The following is a 20,223-nucleotide window of genomic DNA, read 5'->3' on the forward strand; positions in this document are numbered from 1 at the left end:
TTTTTTTTGGAAAGAGAGAAAACGAGGAAATGCAGAATCACGCACATCGTGATCTTATCAGAGACTACATAGACTATAGACGCCTTCATTTCTCTTGTATTATGTCCCAGCTTAATAATAATAATATATGTACCCGGACAGGACAGAAAACCTGTCCATTGACCAAAACTTTTACCTCCATATACTAGTTATGTACCTCTTGAAAGCACGTCAGATATTGATATGATACAGGGTATGTAACGATAAGTGTATCTTGCTTTATCTCTAACTCGAACGCTTCACAGTCCTGCTGGGACTGCGGCTGTTGCGCCTCACACGCACCTCAGCTTCACTATCACTGCCACTGGTGCTCCAGCCGCTTTCACTTTCGCTGGCACTCCAGGCCGAGTGACGCTTGACCGGTGACTTCTTGTCGATATCCATTTCTTCGGCAGGAACAGCAGGTGTAGGTTCCACATCGGCCAAGCTAGCACCAGCCTTCGACTTCTTCTCGTGCTTGGCCTTTCTTCTCATCTTCTCTTGCATTTTGGCAGCCTCCTGCTTCTCCTTCTCCTGGCGCTGCTTCTCGGAGCCCTCTTCCGAAGTGCGTTCCAGGATGTCGTAGAGTTTCTCCACTGCCGGCGCGTACGCCTGCGCGACGGGCATATCGCCAACGCGAATGCGCATGTAGTCGAAGGCGGCGACGACAGGAACCTTTATCTGCGGCTTTTCCTCTACCTTGATGGTGGCAAAGAAGGAAGGAACGTTCCCATTGGAGGTTGACGCTTGGGAGGCCTCTTCCGGTTCGTTGTCTGGGATGTCGGGTTGTTCGGGCTGGACAACGGTCTCTTGGCGTTTGGCGGGCGGGTGGTTCTTTTCTACGTGCGCGACCTTCTGGTACCGTTGACTGAAGTGGGTGAGGAGAATGGCGCGAGCTTCCATTCTGCGGCCAACTTCTAGGGCTTCGGATGTCGTAGAGTGTTTCTTCGCGATAGCCGATACTCCCATGTCGTCCTGGAAGGTGGCTTCGTGGATGAGAACGGTGGAGCCGTGTCCAATTGCGGCAAAGCTAGCGGAAGGTCGGCAGTCACCCGAGAAGGAGACCTTGAAGCCGTTCGGGAAGACAAGTGAGACTGCCATGGCGCCACGGCAATGAGACACCTTTGTGGTTAAGAGATCGGCAAGACCTGTGGCTTCGCGGAGAAGTGGCGTGAGCGGAGATGACTCGCTGTCAAAGCTAAGCTCTGTACTACGGGGGTTTGCATTTTCAACTTCCTGGTTAGAGAATGAGCCATCCGCACGGCAATGTCGGTACACAAACTTAGTCCGCAGTGCCCTGTTGTGAATCACGGGATAGGCGGACAAGGGAGTCACTTTTCCAAAGCCAAAATCTTCAGCGCTTGCGTACTCTTCTAACCACCAGATCATGTTTTCTTCAGAGACAAGGAACAAACGCTTTTCCTTGAGAATCTTGGACATGTCGTTCTCGATAGCACTTGTTTGCGAATCTCCATTCGGATAGTTCTCTTGGAACCATGCCTTGATGACAGAAGCAGTACCGAGATGGTGGTCTGCATGTAGATGGCTAATCCAGATCATTCGCAAGTCCTGTAGAACCTCCCGCAATTTCTCGGGCTCGAAAACGCGCTTCAGCTGACCAAGCGTGTTCTCACCGCAGTCAAGCAGATAGTACCCGTAACCAGGAACATGAACGAGGGTGCTGGAAACATTACGGTATTTGGAAGGAGAAGAAGAACCTGTACCCAAGGTGATAATCTCCGCATCGGCTCCTGGAAGATCTTTCCGGAACTGCCGCAGCTTTTCCTCGAATTCTTCCTTTTTGACTCGCTTATCGATCGTACTCATACGTTTCTGGACTGCCACAGGCATCCTTTGCACTGCCTCAATTGCATTGAACCGTGGGACAACCTCAGAACGGTTGATGCCAAAATTAGGCTCCATGTCAATGATAAGGCCAGGTTCAATTGCTTCGAATGGCGAATTCTGCACATTTCTCACTGTGACCTCCGAACCATGAGTGCGTGTCCCTGGTTGCGGAAGGCTCACATTGTCATGTACTGGTACTGGATAATTGTCACGCCTCAACTGCGCCATACGAACAGATGACCCGGCAATGCTGCCCATAGACAAGTAGTTTGGACAATAGTCCGAGCTAGACACAGTGTGTTTGCAATGGGGCATACTGGCGACAAACTCACGTAGCCGTGGATGATCTCCGACTCCGGGGCCTAGTATCCAGATAAATGCTTCAAGGTTCGTGGTGACAGAAGGTGACTTCCATTCCGGCCTACTAATCAGACTCTCCACGTACTCTGAACTAGGAAGATCGATGATGGCTAGACCTTTTCCAAGTCGTGGGGGGCCTAGAACCATATCAGGCGTGATGATTTGCTTGTCTTCGGATATCACGCTTTCGCCCTTCGTCAAACGTCCGAAGTCCTTGCCTTTACAGACCTTCAACTCCGCCGCTTTCTTGGGATCGAACTTGCCTCTGATATCATGATTCCGCACGATATAAGAAACAGCCTCATCACACCAGGTAGTGGGAGGAATTTTTTCAACGGCTGCGCCTGGCCAAGGCTGGCGTACGAAAACCTTGATGTCAGGCAGCGGTTCATTGCTTCCCGGAGCAGGGCCCGTGTATTGCTCAAGCGCCCTGGTCTCTGGATTGCGAACAAACATGACCGCGGGCATCTTAACCTCAGCCAAAGGGGTTTCAACCAAAGCATCCAATTTCCATGTGGAGTTGAACATGTCCGTTATAACCGATTGCCTGATTATTTGGTCGCGAGTGCGCGGGTCAATCGCTTCCTGAGCAGTAACTTCTTCTCTGAATTCATCAAGGCTCCTCTTCCTCGGGCTTTGCGGGGCAACACGGGGGACTTCCTTTGGCTGCAAAGATGTGGGAGGACGAATAGGCATAGCCCATACCTTGATATTATCATCAGACCAAGTGGGTTTTTCAAAAGGATCTTCTGCCTCCGCAGACTCTTTCTTGGCCATACTCTCACTATCATATTCCCGCGTGAAGACCGGCATACCCTTCCTGAACACAAATCTCCGAGCGGTGGCTAAGGTATGCGTGAGGTTCCTACCACCATGGATTGTCAAGGTCCCCCGCTGCGCAACCGCCTCTCCATCCTGGACGGCGTAGGGCACGCCATGCTCCAATTTGGCCTTCACAGGGGGCTTTTTGTCAGACTTTGCAGACTTTTGTAGGCGGGCCTCCTTCTCACGGGCAATAGCCTCCAGGGCAGTATTCGCACTGGCAATACCATCTGCGAGCGTAAGGATCACGCCAATCAAGCCACCATTATTGCCCCATTCCATGCGACCCGTGAGAAAAACATCGGTGAGGTACGAGAGCTTAACACCACGTTCCGTACATGCCCGCTGAGTTCCTTCGGAGATCTGTCCGAAGAAATACCGCTTTTCTGGGAACTGAAGCGCGACGGTCGTGCCGGGAGTATCGGCCGTGGGAGTCGTGATGACCTGGTAGAAGAACTTCATGGGCTTCTGTCCGACAGGCGGGGTCGGCAAGAAATCGAAACCTGAGAGCTTGTGAGTTTTCGAGCTGTATAGCAAATAGTTTTTCGATCCCCGTCGCGTAATAAGTCTCGGAGCTCGGAGAAGAAATGTATCCCGTTTGAGTGGATATGGCTCGGTTTTCAGTGTGGGTAAGGGTTTCGTGGGAGGAACGGTCGATTTCGACGGATGTGATTTGGGTCGGGGCTTTGATCTAGCGAAACTAGCGGAAGCAGGACTTTTTGATATCGAGTCCTTTGGCTTAATGGACTTCGGTTTAATAGACTTCGGTTTGGATGCAGCTTTGGGAATATGCCAAAACGGTCGGGAAAACGGAGCTCTGAAAGGAACTGGAGAGCGGGCTATTATAGATGGGGCAACGTTTCCGCGAAAGGCTTTGAATAATAGCCCGCGGGCGGGAGGAAGGGTAGCCAACTTGGCTAGGGAAAAAGAATTAGTTAGGATGAGATGCAAAGAACAGTCATCTCAAAGGATGAGCGACGCGATGAGGTGGCGAAGTTGGTTGTAGCAAAGGAAAAACACAACTTGGGGGTGAAGTTGAGTCTGGAGCAGTTCAGAGCCTCAGGTCTTCTCTAGTGGCGACAAACACCAGTTTGCAGCACTGCACATGACTTTCTAGGTAGGTACTAGTAATACTTGAACGTTGTCAGACTTAGAAGGTGATCGACCGTAACTTTTGAATTTCGTGATGTATTCACAGTTAACTAAACTTGGTTCCTAGTAGCCAGTCCAGAAGGTATCCAATTCTGCAAAAAAAAAAGATGAAAAAAGAAGAACACCAAAGGCCTGTAATCCCGATCCCACCTTGAACGATTTCGACAAATTGACTCCATCAAACCCAGCAATGAAAGGGAGAATGAAACGAGGAGAATCCAAAATAGAAAAGAAAGAGAATAGGGTGAAACTAGCGGAGTTGCAAGTCAAGACAATATATATAGTCACAGGATCATAAACAAAGGAAAAGGTATTTGTGTCTACAAGGACGCAGGTTCAGGTAGCCGAACCGCCTAAAAGGAAGAACATGACAAGAACGAACTTTACAAATTCTTAAGTTAATCTGAAGTTGCTTAGGTGCGACATGGGGAATCATGAGAGATGAGAGGTGACCATGGAAACACGCTGGAAAGCTGCTTCCATGCTGTGACAGAGATAAGAGAAACGGCTCTCTGCATCGCGGGACTCATTCTCGACCACCAACTCGAATGCATGTGCAGATTTCTCTGACTCAACTCCGTTGAAGGAGATATCAAACGACTCTTGTTGAGAAGTAGCTGGAGAGTCGGCGAAGAGAGCAAATGCAGGATCCGATTCGTCAAATTCAACATCTGGGTTTTCAACGCCAACGCTGGCCTCCTCAGACATGGGCATACGATCGAAGACGGGCAATTCGTTCTTGGAATCCGTAATCTCAGGAAGGTAGGATCCAACACTGGAAGACTTGCCAGACAGAATTTCGGTATCGATGATCGAGGGCTCAGGGACTTCCAAAACAGCGAACACCGATGGGTTGTAGTTCATATCAATGCCGGAGTTCCAGCCAGCGTTGTTCATGCTCATAGCAGCCACGTCGAGTCCTTGGTTAGGGACAACAACCATGCCGACTTGAGGATTCTGTTGCATGGCGAATTCCTGGGCTCCATGACCGTGGTTTGTGTCTTTGGGCATGCTGGGCTGCATAGTTGGCTGCTGCTGGGGTTGGGGCTGAGACTGCAGTTGCTGCGGCTGTTGTTGCTGAGGCGGCTGCGGCTGAGCCGAGCTAGAGACCCCGTTGATGGACATCTCATCTAGAAACTGGGAGAAATTGGGGGAGGACAGAAGCATGCGGGCAAGATCGGTGAGACGAGCATTCTCCTCATACAGAGCACGGTTCTGGAGGCGCAACTCATGGGCTTCATTGGTTCTTGCGGCAACCTCGCTCTCAAGTTGACCGATGTATTCTGTGACGAATTAGTTTACCAAATCATAGACGAGCATTCAAAAGAAAAAGAAAAAAAAAAATCCGTACCCTTTCTGCGAGACCGGAAAGCACGAGCAGAGACCTTGTTACGAAGTTGACGGCGTTCCTTGCTGCTAAGTTTCTTGCCTTCTTCACTAGCGAGCAGTCTCTCGTCTTCGTCCATATCCTGTTCATCCTTCTTGGCCTTGGCCATCTGAGGCAAGACAGAGGGGCTAGGGGAGTCAGACGGCGAGCTCGAGGTGCTGGACTGTCTCATTTGCTGCAAAAGACGAGTGATGCGCTCTTCCACAATCGGGTTCGTGTTACGAGGGGGCTGGACCTGAGGGTTTCCATTGTTCTGCATCTGCTCTTCTATCCGACGTTGTTGCTGTAATTGTTGTTGCTGGCGCATCATTTCATGATGCTTTTGTTGTTGAGCCGCCTTGGCCATCGCAGCCTGCTGCTGATGCATTCCGGGGTACATGCGACCGACCTGGGTAGATGGACCAACGGGGACTACCTCCTGGCCACCGAGGGCGCTGGGGTCGACGAATTGGCTCTTGTTGGGGTTTGGTGAGAAGAAATAGCCGGGAACCGTACCCATGTTATCGGACTCCAGGTCCATCTCTGAAGGGTTACGGCTCGGGATTGCGTTGAAGTCGAGAGAAGCGTCCTCACGCTTCAGCTGAGTACCAGTAAACATGTCGGCGTTCATCATGTAGCCAGGGCTGGCGCCACCGTACCCCATTCCGTTCATTTGGTTGAAAGTCATTGCTTGAGCCAGGGCACCGGGAGGAAGACCTGTCTGCTGCTTGTGCTCGTCATACTGGTGGCTCGGGCCTTGAAAAGCAATCGGCGATTGACCCGTTGCAGCGAAATTGGCGCTTCGAAGATCCCCAGCGTTGAACTCTGTAGGAGGGATGGATGGTTGAGCCAGGGCCGCCTTGGGCCGGGCTGGCTCTGATGTGGTATACGTGAGTTGATCGAGGTTGAGGAAAGTATCGATATCCTGATCGTATGTCGACGGGGCGACGACCGGATGTTCCGCTAATGTGGCCATGATGTGTATGATATATGTGCCCCGGGGAGAATTGAGGGGACGGTGTTCTTTTTAAGGTCGGATGGAAAGTGGGCGTTGGTGGATTACAACACTCGATCGGCCCGGACGATAGTGAGAGACGAGGTGGAGGTGGTGTACGAGTCTAATAGGGAGATTAAGAAGCGAGGTGAAAAACGAAAACAGGCTAAGCACAAGAAAATGATCACCCACGGTACGCAGTGGGGATGAGGAAAAAGAAGCGATGGTGTGTTGTGGTGGGATAGAAGATCGACGATGATGGAGAGGAAATGGAATAGATGTGTAGGTTAAGAAAGAGTTGGCAACAATAGGGAGAGGGAAGGGAAGGGAGAGAGGAGAATGGAGTTCGCGCCCGAGCAAGAGTGGAAGGGAGGCGCCAGGGGAATCGACCGAGTGGGACGTTTCTCCACGCCAGGAATAGAAATCAGGTTCACCCGGCTTGCGCGTCCTCCGCTGACTCAGCCAACCCCCCACTTCATCGGACGCCGTGATTCGTCTGTAGGACGTCCGACTAGGGTTTCGGGGTTCCTGTGCCCTACCTGGGAATCCACTCGTTCCCTGACTGGCCCCGTCCTTCCTGACCAACTTAAGTGGACATACAGACGACGGGGATCTTCGATAAGATCTAATGTTTGTTTACTGCTTCTACGGAGTATGGAACGTTTAGGCTATTTTGCGTTATTCTGATTAACTTTGTCTGTCTTGTTTGGGAAAATTCAATGCTCTCTAGGTAAATAACAATAGTCCAAAGTAACAACTTGTAGTCAGTCACTGCACATACCCAGGTTAGCCCCCGTTGCCTAGTCACGGGTATCACTCGAGTTAGCGAGGCAAGTACGGAGTAATTAAAGAGAGTGCAATAGAAGAAGGAAGGTAGAGCGTAGCACACATCGCTCTGCATTTCCCAGGAGGGCGGTTGACCGTCCCCCTTGTTAGGCAAGGCAATTCGATTGCCTCCCATGCAGTGAGTTAGTTTTTATTTTTATTATTATTATTATTTTCCATTTTCCATTTTCTAATTTTCTAATTTTCTAATTTTTTAGTTGTTTATTTTATTATTTATTATTTAACTTTTGTTCTTTTACTACTTCTTTTTTTTTCACTCCTATCTTTTCTGTGACACTTTTCCGTTTCAGGTATTGTTAGGGTACTTTGTACGAGCTAACTAAGAGTCCCGGCAAGTGGGAGTTGTACAATTCGTTCCATTGCCGACCCTCTCAAAACGTCCATTTAGGATATCTAAGTTCTCTCCCTTGTGACGCCTGTGGCGCTCACATAGACCAATTAAAGTCTACTGGACAACAGCCATTTCATCAGAAACAAGTTCCCGTCAACAGTTTGACTCTCCCTTCTTGGAAAAGGACCTCTATGTGTGGTGTTCCAACATCCACATGTTCACATGGTTGTGGTGGAAAAGTGTACTTCCGTTCTCTGGAATGTGGACTTGGTGGTGACTTGACGTCAAAATACAATTCCGTAGGAATGGTGGCCACATACCAACCAGTGTTTCAAAACCGCAACCGATTCAGATAACCAAACAAGGCGAGTCAACGCAATAACGTACAACAACCACCAATTAACCACCGGGGTCCTTCTAGATGCCCTCCTCGTCCACCATCGGCGGGTATTCTACAAAAACAATGATTCAATCACGGCTGATTCTCGACTCTCGAAGCGAACCCGCTTGATCCTCACTTTTCAGTGTTTAGTCGCTGGTGGAAATTTTTCCAGTGGGTTTCGGTGGATCATCAACACCGGAAGCAAAGCTTGGCATAGACCTAAGAGACTCTCCCGTTCAACGGCATAGCCACTTATGCAAACGCCCCTACCCTTCTTCGACACGCTAACTGATTATCCCCTGGAGAATAAAATGGGGCATAATGCCTTCGCCAACCCCTTCCGGTTAGGGTTTTCCCACCAAGGTGGGCGTCTCGCCCGTGTGGACTTGGATGTGCTGCACGACTTGTCAACCATTGGGCCATGGGACTTCCGGCCATCTTCCGGTCTGGTTTTTCTGCTCAGCTGGAATCATCTCCGTTTAGGTTGGGCCGCATGCCGCTAAGTTAGCTCTTTCCCACACTGCACCCCTGGCGGACCATGACCGGCGCCACCAGCGGGAAGTCCGATTTCGCTCCGCTGACTACTTACATACCTGTCGGTCTCTCCACGGAGTATACGGAGTACCAAAGAAAATTAAGACCTCAGGAATCTAGAATGCCGTGGAATTGATGTAAAATTCATGTTTCTCATCAGTATGAGGCATGGAAAATAGATCGTAAGCTCTGTAATCTAGTCATAGCACGCTATTTTCCTTGGAACACTCTGAAACTGTGAAAGGAGAGCTCCCCGGTCGAATTATCCTCTTTTGGTATCATACATGCGATATCTCCGGCTTTCCAATCCTTTGACAGCCGGCCCTATAACAGACAATGGCCTAGATTTTCCGAAACCGCGTAAGCAAAAGGCCATATCCATAAGGCTGGACTCAATCGCCTCAAGCAAATACGTGGATAGTGTTTCTTATCCGCCCAAAGCCACAGTTCTACAACTTGTTACAAGGGGCAAAAAAAGAAAAAATAAAAATAAAAATAAAATAAAAAAAAAAATAAAGAAAAAGGAGTGTGATACATAACTGTCAAGCCATTGCACCAACACCTCGCGCTCACTCCGGAGAATTGCCGCCCCATGGGCCAAAAATACCGCAGAAAAAGTCTTTTCTATAGTTTGTTTAGCCTCTTCCAACTTTCTTCCAGGGGCAGTGCTTAGAAGTGTTATAGTTTACCCTAAGAAGTTGGCTAGAAGGCTTCGGCACTCTGATTGAGAAGCTAAGGATTCAACTGGCAATGATGATCAATAGGTTGGCTAACGCTAGCCAGTAACCGAGTGTAACTATTGTTGAGCATGGATATGTTTATAGATAAGATAATCGGCTTCTACTCCGTAGGTTAGTACTACCTACTAGTGTAGCAAACGATCCTTTTAAGGAAAGTCTTAGCCCTAGCGGGGAGGAATTTTGTCTCGTGCGCAACTTCAAAGAGAACTATAGCTTCCACTATTGGTAACCAACACTAAGAGGGATAGTTGCCAATAGAGCCAAGGCCCTCCCTGTCAATCTATTGGGCGTTGTAACATTAGCAGAAACTCCTGCAGCAAACTAGAGCATCGGATATGGGAGAGTCTTGTGGGTTTCTCATCAGTTACAGCACTATGTCTATTTCCAGGGCGGCGTCAATCAGCTACATGCCATCCAGTGATCTGTGACAATGATTATTTAGCTCTATTGTTTAATTCAAATTAGTAGCAACAATAGCAGCCCTGTTAGAAAGATAAAAATGCAATATTATACGGAGCTTCAACGGATCAAATCTGGGAGACTCAGACAAGCCCAGGATTTGAAACGTAAACATATTAATAAACAGAGCTATCCTTATCCACTAAGAAGCCTTCGCCGAGGAGGTGTATGTGAATCTTCTTGATATGAGGGAATCTTTTGAGTCAGAACTCTCCGCGCCATGACGGTCGGTCCGGCGAGGGCAGGTAGAATCCGTTTGAGTATTGATTCAGTATGCATCTCTGAAACATGGTGTTGCCGCAAGTGTTTACGCACTACGGGAGAACACACATCGATAAATTCTTGTAGCTTGGTGAGATCCGGAGGTGCCATGGTAATATTAGAAGTGACTATTACACACACATGCAAATACAAGCATCTCCTGTCAAACACGACACACAGCTCACGGTCTATTCCAGGTGTTTTCAAAACCAAGTATAGAAACAAATAGTCTGTTCAACTAGCCGCGTCAGACCCGTAATTGCTGGGCAATGTGATCCCGCGGGAGACTCCAACAACACAGTTTTGGCACAAGTCTAGCTTCTACATGTGTTGAAAGAGGTAATAAGCCGATGGTTGACCTCGGTGCCTAGAGGCCTTGGTTCTATAGTAATACTAAAGTATAGAAATGTCAGCGACACGACAGCCACTGCGTCGTCACAGTTAGGGAGGGCACCAAAGAGCTCTCTGGACTATGGTGTGAGGGCTAGAACCTCGATGTCGGTGGTTATAGAAATTGACTATTTTAGCACAATATATATACTATTTACGTATATCTGTACGTTTGTACATCGTCTACCAGACAAGTCAAAGTATATACTAGCATTCAAAAAAAGCATATGGCTTAATACTATGTAGGTAACACAAAAAACCGTGGTGCGAATTATGCGCGATATGTATGTATGTACATCCATCGGGTGAACATCGGTTGTACCGTCGGAGATCTTAAGGTTTTAGAGTCATGTCACTCGCACGGGTTGGATAAGAATATTGTACCATTGTTCCAGCATAAAACCCAAAAACTGTGTCTTGCAGCATTGCCAAAAATAAATACAAAGTAAGATTAACCAGTGGTGCGTGGGTGTAGCTCGTATATGCTGGCCACCATGTCGTAAGCTAATTCTAAAAGCAGCTGCTCAAGTGTGGCAGTGTAGTAGTTCTCGGGAAGGCAACACCATTTCTTGATTGCCACTACATACCATCCCAAGAATATCAACCAAGCTGAAGAAAACTGACATCTGATGATAATTTGGGGTTTGTTTCTTGATCGAAAACGGACAATTCGTGGTGATGCACTGCTGACGTCTATTGGCCGTGGTTGGTTGATGTGGAGACTCCTACGTCGGTTGGACATCATATTTCTATTAATGTCTACTACATAATGATGGCATTCAGTATGAGGGATATTCATAATGCTACAGGAGCTTCAAAAGAAGAATATGAAGGCAATGAGATGCCGTTTCCGGTGTTGATTGTCTCATAAGACACATTGTCATGTTAACAGAGTTTCGTTCAAGGTACAGTAAAATATACAACATTATATCATCAAACACGCGAGTAGTATGGTAACAACCTATCATCCGAGACGACATGTTTACTCCTCGGGCTGGTCCACATCGTACTGAGTTCTCGAACCACCCTTCTGACCGGCTTCGCGGGCTCTAGGGTCACCAGGTTGGAAGCTTCCGCTCGAAGCCTGACCCCCCTTGGAAGCGATGTTTCTCTGACAGATAGATAAGTATCTATGAGAGTACTAAAATCGATGAGAAACCTACCTGCTTCTTAGGGTCCATGCTGGCAAAACCTCCTGAGTGGGAGCTCTGACCACCCTTGCGGGCAATGTTCTCAACCTCCTCGTGGGGACGGTTGCTGAAGTTTCCGGGGTTCGTGTTTGAGGCCATTATGAATTGATGGGTTAGATATAAGAAAGGTTTGGTAAATGAAAACCCTTGATCAGTGTTGCTATGGTTTGCTTCGATAAATCACTTCTCGATGAGGCTCGATTCTGCCATTCTTATACTTCTCGGGTCCCTATGTAAAAGCGATATGAGGTCATGCTATACCCGCTTGACGTCTGTCTTGCTACACAGTAGATATGACCATTTTGTGATGCAAGAGATAGTACAATATCTGGTTAGAGATGCATGGTTACTGCTGGTTTTGGTAAACAATCTACCATCGCCTTGGAGGTCCGTCCGTGGCCCCACGGTTTGCTGTATTGCAAACATGGCTCGGGAAGCTATATCATCATGATAACGTCGAATGTGTAATATTTAGGTATCACGCATGAACTAGAATGCTCGCTCGACTGTTTTGAGTTCACGTAACTTACCGAATGGAAACTCAATTCTATTATTCCATTGTAGTTGTTCTGCTATGTATGTGTATCTGTGATGATAGGACACTCGCTGCAATACAGATAGATCTGGGCTCTATCGTCATGGTCCTTTCTTAAGATCTAGAACATGCTGCTAATTTGTATATTGTTGACAATCTACGTGACTGCTGTATCATGGCGATCAAGTGGCAAGTCCAAAAGCGAGATTCGTTGACCCTGATTAGCTGCATCTTCGATTGTAGTATATGGCAAAGGAATTACCAACGTCATTCTTAGCACTGCGGATCAGTACAAAGAACTAACGATGAGTGTATACAGAAGATATAATATAGTCTTTGTCTGAACCTCTCATACTAGTATGGGACTCTTACTGGCCGATATGAACCTGTACATGTATACTACAAGGAATGAGGCTCTAACCGTGAACACGCCCTTTGTCAAGACACCCTAGTACTCACACGGTAAGGCACGGGCTAACTTTCACTTATATAATAAGCTTGACCCGCATTCTGTTTAATTCTAAAGAGATATTTATAGGAGTAGATTCTGCGCTGTGACTTAGGGCCATGTAAGGCTCTAGTCTCTTCATTCTGAGGTTTGTATATATATAAGGCCCGAGACTTCTGTCTGCCAGCAGTATAATTGTTAAACAAAGGTGCTGAATAATGATCAGGAGTAAAAAGCCATATAGCCATTTTCAGCGGGATATCTGATAAAGGCATTTAGTATTAGATACAATCAGTTGTGCCTCCCTTGCTCGCTCCAGCCAGCCCCATAGAACAACACAGGCAATACGGACTGTCTTGCTAGTGCTTTAGAGAGAAGCTGCGCTTTGAATAACACTTTGCAATTTATTACGATCGGCCCCCACCACCTCGTCAATTTTGGCACCCTTGTGAAAAAGTGCGAAGGTTGGCATTGCTCTAATGCCGACTTCCTGGGAAATTTGCTCTTGTGCATCGACATCAACTTTATAAAATCCGACGTTTGCGAATTCCGCGAGTTCTGACAAGGCCTCAAAAACAGGGGATATCATTCTGCAAGGTCCACACCATGTTGCCCAGAAATCAATCACAACGGGTTTATCACCGTTGATAAGGTCTTGGAACTGTTGGAACCTACCGTAGTATCACCGTTAGTACTGGGTAAACTCGTCTGAGAGAGAAAAGAGTTTTTGTCACTACTTACGAGGTAATCTCTTGAACAGGCATCGTGGGCAAAAGATTCTCTGAAGGTTCACGATAAATAAATTCTATGTTATAATAGAATCGAAGGGCTTGGTAAGATGGGGAGGTTGGACACGAGAGTGAAAGTGATCTGGTCGGACTTTCAATTTATATTTTTTTGTCTAGACAGCATCTGCTATCTATCTCTTTGATTTTTCAGCTCTAGCGGCCAGTGCACGGCGGTAATGCCCAAGAGTACCCCGCAGGACCCCGCTTCAGCCGCGATTTTGCACCATCAGCTCTCAGCTGGGAAAATCAATATTCCAGTAGACGGCAACAGAAAGGACGATCAGTCGATTGACGGTGGGTTGTCGGTCAGGCCGTCAGCTGCACTGACGCCATTGAGCTGTCTTCACATAATGAATAGAAGGGAGAAGATACTGAGTTAGCCAATAGCCTTGTTCAACAATCCTTTGTCGACTAAAACTCTGAAGTTCTGCTGACTTTCTTGCAAATGCTTATAGTCATTCAGCATTAGCGAACGGTGTTAGATGTGTAGGAAGGCAGATGGGCTTTGGCGCAAAGACAGTACCTCCTACCGGCGTAGAAGTAGGAGTGCTGGAGGAGGTCAATACTGAAGATACAGAATCGTCATTTATGGAGGGATTGTAGGTGACTATATAGCATAGGCCATACAAGTTCCATCAGCTGGCGTCTAAATTTCATCCTGTAGTTGTATGTTGGAGATCCATGCAGTTTCAGCGTGGACGATGAACTGCTATTCACGCATATCTACCTCACGCTTCCAACTACTGTTTAGTAGACTGAATCGATTCATTCCACTGAGTACCATGACTCATTCATGAGTCATGGAATCCACCTTGCCACATAAAAAGCGCACAGGCGACCTCGGCAAACGACTCAACCATTTTATGAGCTTGAGCCACCAGTTGATTCCTCAGGCCAGTGACAAGCGGCTATTCCTTTTCGGGACCCCGACGTTCGCTCTGTGGTTTCATTGACAACATTTTTCAAGGTGATCATCTAAGTGACTCAGTATACCTGGTGGAGAATGAAGTTTTATGTATTATGTTTGTTCCAAAGAATGCACTATTCATCTCAATGCTACCCCTTACTAGTTGGGCTGCTACTTATATGAGATGTAGAGTAGCATGTATAGTAATGAAGCTGTCCTTTCCATGAACTATATTTTCTACCCCATCAAAGTCTCCTTTGAACTTGTCCTGCCATCTGTGTATCGAAGTGAAATACGCGAAACTTGGTAGCTATTTGAACATGAAGTCGTCTATTCTCGCAACTTGCAAACAGACTCGCTTCCATTTGCTTGATGATAGGCCGACTCAGGAGGTAACCTACTCCGCTACAAAATTCCTCTTTACCGTCATGGACTGATAGTTTTATTCTACAGATTGACGTAGAGGGCCTCACTATCGCCGTCCATTCATCACGGGATACTCCGGAGGGTCCCTCGAAGTCAACGCTCAAAGGAAAATCCAAGAGCAAGCCAGATACCAGAGAGCTTATCTCAGATGCTCATCTGCGGTTGAAGGCAGGCGTGCATTATGGGCTGATAGGTCGAAATGGGACTGGAAAGTCGAGTAAGCATTGCTTCCCGTATCTAACACGCACAGAAGAAGAGCATTAAGATAGAGGCTGGTGACACGGTTAAGCTAATATATGTTACCTGCAGCGCTCCTACGAGCTATGGCGGACAAACTCGTCCCTGGCATCCCACATTCCACACGTATAGCTATCTTGCAACAGACAGAGACCGCGTCGGAAGAGGACCTCAAGGACTTTGCCGCTGAGGAAGCAGAAAACAAAAACAAGACAGTCCTTCAATATGTTTTGAGCAGTGATCATTCCCGGAGTGAATTGGTCCACAAGATGAACTGTAAGCTACCTATTCTTCTACTGAATCTGCTCTACCTTTCACATCGCATCTGATAAAACACTATATAAGTCCTGTCTAAAAGCTTCGAGACGGATGATCCGCTGCAACCGGTCAGCGCTATTCGCAGAGTCCGTCATGACAAGGCTGAAAAAGACCTGTTCCTCGCCCAGAAAAATGCGAGCTTGAAGAGTGGAGCCAGAGGTTTACAAGCGCGGAAGGACCTGAAAGCTGCTGAGAACAAGTTCCAAGCTTCACTAGAAATGTAAGTCGCCCCCGTCGAAAGATACTGTCCAGTGCCTGATTTCTATAGACTGAACCAGGAGAAAGAATCAATCGATGTCGATACTGTCAAGGAAGATACGCAGGCTGCGGTGCATACATTGCAAGATCTTCAAGCTCAGTTCGAGACGGTGAGTATGGTAGTAATTAGAAAAACAATGACAGTCACTGAGTTTGACGCAACTAGATGAAACTGGTCGATATTGAGCAACAGGCACGTCAAATTTTGATTGGCTTAGGCTTCCAAGAGACCACGTTCGATAAACCATTCCTAACATTATCCGGAGGCTGGCGTATGCGATGCATGCTGGCAGGTGTCCTTATCCAAAGCCCGGATTTCATGATCCTCGATGAACCGACAAATTTCTTGGACTTGCTAGGAGTAGTTTGGCTTGAGAACTATCTTCGGCAGCTGAAGGACTCATCGCAAACCACTATAGTCTTGGTTTCCCACGATAGGGACTTCGTAAATGCCGTCTGCGAAGAGATTGTCATTCTAAGGGATCAGAAGTTCACATACTTCAAAGGTAATTTGTCGGCCTACGAGAGGGATTTCGAAGAGCAAAAGTTGTACTGGGGTCGTATGAAGGAGGCCCAGGAGCGCCAGATTGCTCACATGGAAGCAACCATCCGTGAAACAACCAAGACAGGGAAGAAAACAAACGATGATAACAAGTTACGTATGGCTAAGTCGCGGCAAAAGAAGCTGGATGACAGGATGGGCGTCCAAGTGAGTGCGACTGGAGGGCGGTTCAAACTGAATCGAGACCGGGTTGGATGGCATTCGAGTTCTCGAGAAGAGATCGAGGTTCCGACAGACGAAAAGGGTGCTTCGATAATTCTACCTGACGCTACAGAGCTGCGATATCCAGGTCCATTGATTTCTGCAGAAGGAATTGTATTCAAGTATCAGCCGAATGGAGCTCCAGTATTGGATGGAGTGGACCTTGTCATGCACATGGGGGATCGAGTTGGCCTCATGGGCCTCAATGGATGCGGAAAGTCCACATTGATCCGGGTCCTTGTCGGAAATGCGTTGCCAACCAAGGGAAAGGTATCAACACATTCGAGACTAAAACTCGGTTACTATTCTCAGCACTCAATAGAGGACCTGCAAGAACAGGGTCAATTTGACCCCAGTTTAACTGCATTAGGCTTTATGTCTAAAGCAACTGATGGGATAATGGGTGAGGGTCAGTTGAGGGGTTTGCTATCAAGCTTGGGTCTCCAGGGCCGAATCGCCTCTGATGTGCCTGTGTCTCGACTATCAGGCGGTCAACTTGTGAGCATAACCGACGCACAAATATCCATAAACAAACATAAGCTAATCAAATTCGATACCAGGTCCGTTTGGCGTTGGCGAAAGTCATTTGGAATTCTCCGCATTTGCTTGTCTTGGACGAAATCACTACTCATTTGGATTTCCATACTGTTACGGCCCTCGCAACTGCTCTATCTTCATTCAACGGGGCCATCATCTTAGTATCGCATGATCGGTTCCTGGTCCGCTCGGTTATCGAAGGCAAACGTGACGAGGAGCATCAATTGGACGATGACTTCGAGGGTGTTGACGAAGAGACGGACGAGAGTCGGAGTCGGAGACGAGCTGTGTATGTCCTAAAGGGCGGAAAGCTCAAGGAACAGAGCAAAGGGGTAGAGCAGTTTGAACAAAGCCTGGTGAAGCGGGTGCAGAAGATGCTTCCGGCGCAGGGGTAGTGTGCCAATTTTATACTCTTATGAGAAAGAATGGCATCATCGTATATAATTTCTATCATTCTTCATACTTGTATAGAGTAGCGGAATTCACTAGACTCCTAGTGGTAGTACTTCCCAACTCGGCTAGACCCGGTTACGGGAGTGCCGGTGAACAGGGCGGACGTCTCCGAATGAGTTAGCTCTGCGGAGAAGTCGCCTCCCAGCGAATGAAAGGCCAGGGGATGACTCGATGATGATAAGCAAGCTTTCTTGGGATCCAATGATCCAATTCCCCTCCTTCCGCCTTGACCAAGAAACTTCTCCCTATAAGACCCAAATGCCCGCCACTCCCTCTTCTTTACTGATATGCTGCAAACAGCTGGGCTTGCGTCACCGCTTCGCCTAATCCCTGCCCATCATGACTGAATTCTTACTGTCGCGGCGCGGGTTGACAGCCTCTCTACCATCCCTTCGACGGTATCCCCGCACCCACCTCCGACAGATATCGACCGGTAGGAACAAAGCAGCTTCGCACTACAGTACGGCCCCCTCGCCTGCAGAGAATGAACAGAATGACACGAAACCCCTCCCCGCCACTTATTTCCCCACTTCTGACCCCTCGACTTCAAAACCTTCCTCGCGATGGACTGCCTTGAAAACCGCGAAGCCGTTTTCCGATTTCTTGACGGATACCTTCAACCGCCAACATGACTATCTCCGAATCAGCATCACCGAGCGTTGCAACCTCCGATGTGTATACTGTATGCCGGAAGAAGGCGTAGAGCTTTCGCCACCGGCTCGCCTGCTCACATCCCCCGAGATAGTGTACCTGTCCTCCCTTTTTGTCTCGCAAGGGGTAACGAAGATCCGCTTAACGGGCGGTGAACCTACTGTTCGGAAGGATATTGTTCCTTTGATGCAGTCAATCGGCGATCTACGACGCAACGGGCTTCGTGAGCTATGTCTCACAACGAATGGAATTTCCTTGCACCGGAAACTGGAGCCTATGGTTGAGGCGGGGTTGACTGGGGTAAATCTCAGTCTCGATACTTTAGATCCCTTCCAGTTCCAAATCATGACGAGAAGGAAGGGGTTCGATGCTGTAATGAAAAGCATTGATAAAATCTTGGAACTAAATAAGATGGGGGCAGGGATTAAATTGAAAGTGAACTGTGTGGTAATGCGTGGGGTCAATGACCGGGAGATTATCCCGTTCGTTGAGATGGGGCGTGAGAGCCCTATCGAAGTGCGGTTTATCGAATATATGCCATTCGATGGCAACCGATGGAACCAAAAGAAGATGCTGTCGTACCAGGAAATGCTGGCGGTTATCCGGGAGAAGTATCCAACCCTTGAAAAGGTGGTGGGCCATAAGAATGACACTAGTAAAACTTATCGGGTACCTGGGTTTGAGGGTCGCGTTGGTTTTATCACTAGCATGACGCATAACTTTTGTGGAACTTGCAATCGTTTACGCATCACATCCGACGGAAACTTGAAGGTTTGCTTATTTGGCAATGCCGAGGTATCGCTACGTGACACTATCCGGAAAGCGAACAATGGAGAACCCATCGACGAGGCTACAATGAATAAATTGCAACTACTTGAGGCTGCGGACAAAGCCGCTCGTATTAATGAGGAGGGTGGATTGGTCGACGAAAGAGAACGAGAGCTGCTTGACATTATCGGCATGGCTGTCAAACGAAAGAAGGCCAAGCATGCTGGCATGGGCGAGTTGGAAAATATGAAGAATAGGCCGATGATTCTCATTGGTGGGTAGGCGCAACCTCTGTTTTCGTTCCTCTCACAACTGTCTGGCGAATCAATGTGATGTTACGAATCATGATTAATGCATAAGCTGGGGTGTCGTTTCGCTTCATTGGTATTCCAACGGTGGTGGCTCAGCTGTAGGGAGCTTCTGTATTTATGATCTTGGCTGTCGAGAGCGATGCTGATAGGTGAGATCTAGATAATGGACCTATAAGGACACTCACAGGCTCAGAGCAGTCTAGAATATGGGCCACATCTGCGGGAAAAAGGCCGTGGTTCAATATTCCGACACCCTTGCTCCAGTTCGGCTCCCCTCGTTCGGGCCAAGTCCGTTATTACCATGGCGATCGTAGGAACGCCTCGTCGGAAACGGAACCGTCCGATTTCAAACGCCAGGGAACTGCGACGTCACTTCCTACGGATTCTGACCCGGATCTACCTCATCTCAACACCTCGCAAAATGTGCATATGACTAAGATCAGCCAAAAGGCTGTTACCGAACGTTCCGCAACAGCGACGTGCCTTGTGCGCTTTTCTAAGCCACGCCCGTGGGAGCTACTTCGAGAAGGGCGTGGGACACGAAAGGGTGATGTGTTCAGTGTCGCCCGTATCGCTGGTATTATGGCTGCCAAGCAGACACCGGATATTATCCCCTTGTGCCACCCAGGCATTGGAATCACAGGGGTCGAGGTGGATGTCAAACTTGTCGACCCATTACCCTCTCGGAATGAAATCGATCCGTCCCTGAACTACGGTGCAATGCACGTCATGGCCACTGTGAGTTGCCTTGGCCGCACTGGGGTGGAAATGGAGGCGATGACCGCGACCATGGGAGCTGCATTAACGATCTATGATATGTTGAAAGCAGTTGATAAGGGAATGGTGATTGATGGGGTGAAACTTCTTGAAAAGAAGGGTGGGAAAAGTGGCCACTGGATCCGAGAAGAGCAAGTCGATCCTGGAACAGGGATCTGATGTAGTAACGAGGTCAGGTGCGGAGTAATAAAAAAGAACATTCCAAATTAAAAAAAATGAAAATGAAACAAGAGGGGACGGAGGATTTATTTTGGTAATCAAGGTACCAGAAAACCTCAGGATGCAATGGATCCAATGCGGTAACTTTCCAACAGCCCTATAATCCAAAAAGGCTATTAGCCTTCTCGAAACTA

General features: G+C 47.9%; 5 protein-coding genes across 5 annotated transcripts; 2 read left to right on the forward strand and 3 right to left on the reverse strand.

Annotated features, from left to right (window-relative positions):
- Window positions 1-264: 264 nt before the first annotated feature.
- On the reverse strand, window positions 265-6,860 carry ANOM_004412 (uncharacterized protein; the record flags this gene model as incomplete). Its single annotated transcript, XM_015549669.1, has 3 exons — window positions 5,552-6,860; window positions 4,665-5,483; window positions 265-3,965 (listed from the first exon to the last, which is right to left on the reverse strand). Exons 1-3 carry the CDS (start codon window positions 6,540-6,542, stop codon window positions 265-267), a joined length of 5,511 nt encoding a protein of 1,836 aa, XP_015408724.1. The 5' UTR covers window positions 6,543-6,860.
- A 4,625-nt stretch (window positions 6,861-11,485) lies between these two features.
- Window positions 11,486-11,792, reverse strand: ANOM_004413 (general stress protein; the record flags this gene model as incomplete). The annotated part of the gene is made up of 2 exons (XM_015549670.1): window positions 11,486-11,614; window positions 11,667-11,792. 2 exons carry the CDS (start codon window positions 11,790-11,792, stop codon window positions 11,486-11,488), a joined length of 255 nt encoding a protein of 84 aa, XP_015408725.1.
- A 1,251-nt stretch (window positions 11,793-13,043) lies between these two features.
- On the reverse strand, window positions 13,044-13,440 carry ANOM_004414 (thioredoxin family protein; the record flags this gene model as incomplete). Its single annotated transcript, XM_015549671.1, has 2 exons — window positions 13,044-13,347; window positions 13,418-13,440. 2 exons carry the CDS (start codon window positions 13,438-13,440, stop codon window positions 13,044-13,046), a joined length of 327 nt encoding a protein of 108 aa, XP_015408726.1.
- Window positions 13,441-14,691: 1,251 nt separating this feature from the next.
- On the forward strand, window positions 14,692-17,305 carry ANOM_004415 (ABC-F family ATP-binding cassette domain-containing protein; the record flags this gene model as incomplete). The annotated part of the gene is made up of 7 exons (XM_015549672.1): window positions 14,692-14,763; window positions 14,825-15,014; window positions 15,107-15,310; window positions 15,380-15,572; window positions 15,621-15,720; window positions 15,777-16,871; window positions 16,934-17,305. 7 exons carry the CDS (start codon window positions 14,692-14,694, stop codon window positions 17,303-17,305), a joined length of 2,226 nt encoding a protein of 741 aa, XP_015408727.1.
- Window positions 17,306-17,702: 397 nt separating this feature from the next.
- On the forward strand, window positions 17,703-20,029 carry ANOM_004416 (molybdopterin cofactor biosynthetic protein; the record flags this gene model as incomplete). The annotated part of the gene is made up of 2 exons (XM_015549673.1): window positions 17,703-19,056; window positions 19,254-20,029. 2 exons carry the CDS (start codon window positions 17,703-17,705, stop codon window positions 20,027-20,029), a joined length of 2,130 nt encoding a protein of 709 aa, XP_015408747.1.
- Window positions 20,030-20,223: the final 194 nt, after the last annotated feature.

Source organism: Aspergillus nomiae, assembly GCF_001204775.2.
Source record: "Aspergillus nomiae NRRL 13137 chromosome Unknown contig00069, whole genome shotgun sequence".
Classification (NCBI taxonomy): domain Eukaryota; kingdom Fungi; phylum Ascomycota; class Eurotiomycetes; order Eurotiales; family Aspergillaceae; genus Aspergillus; species Aspergillus nomiae.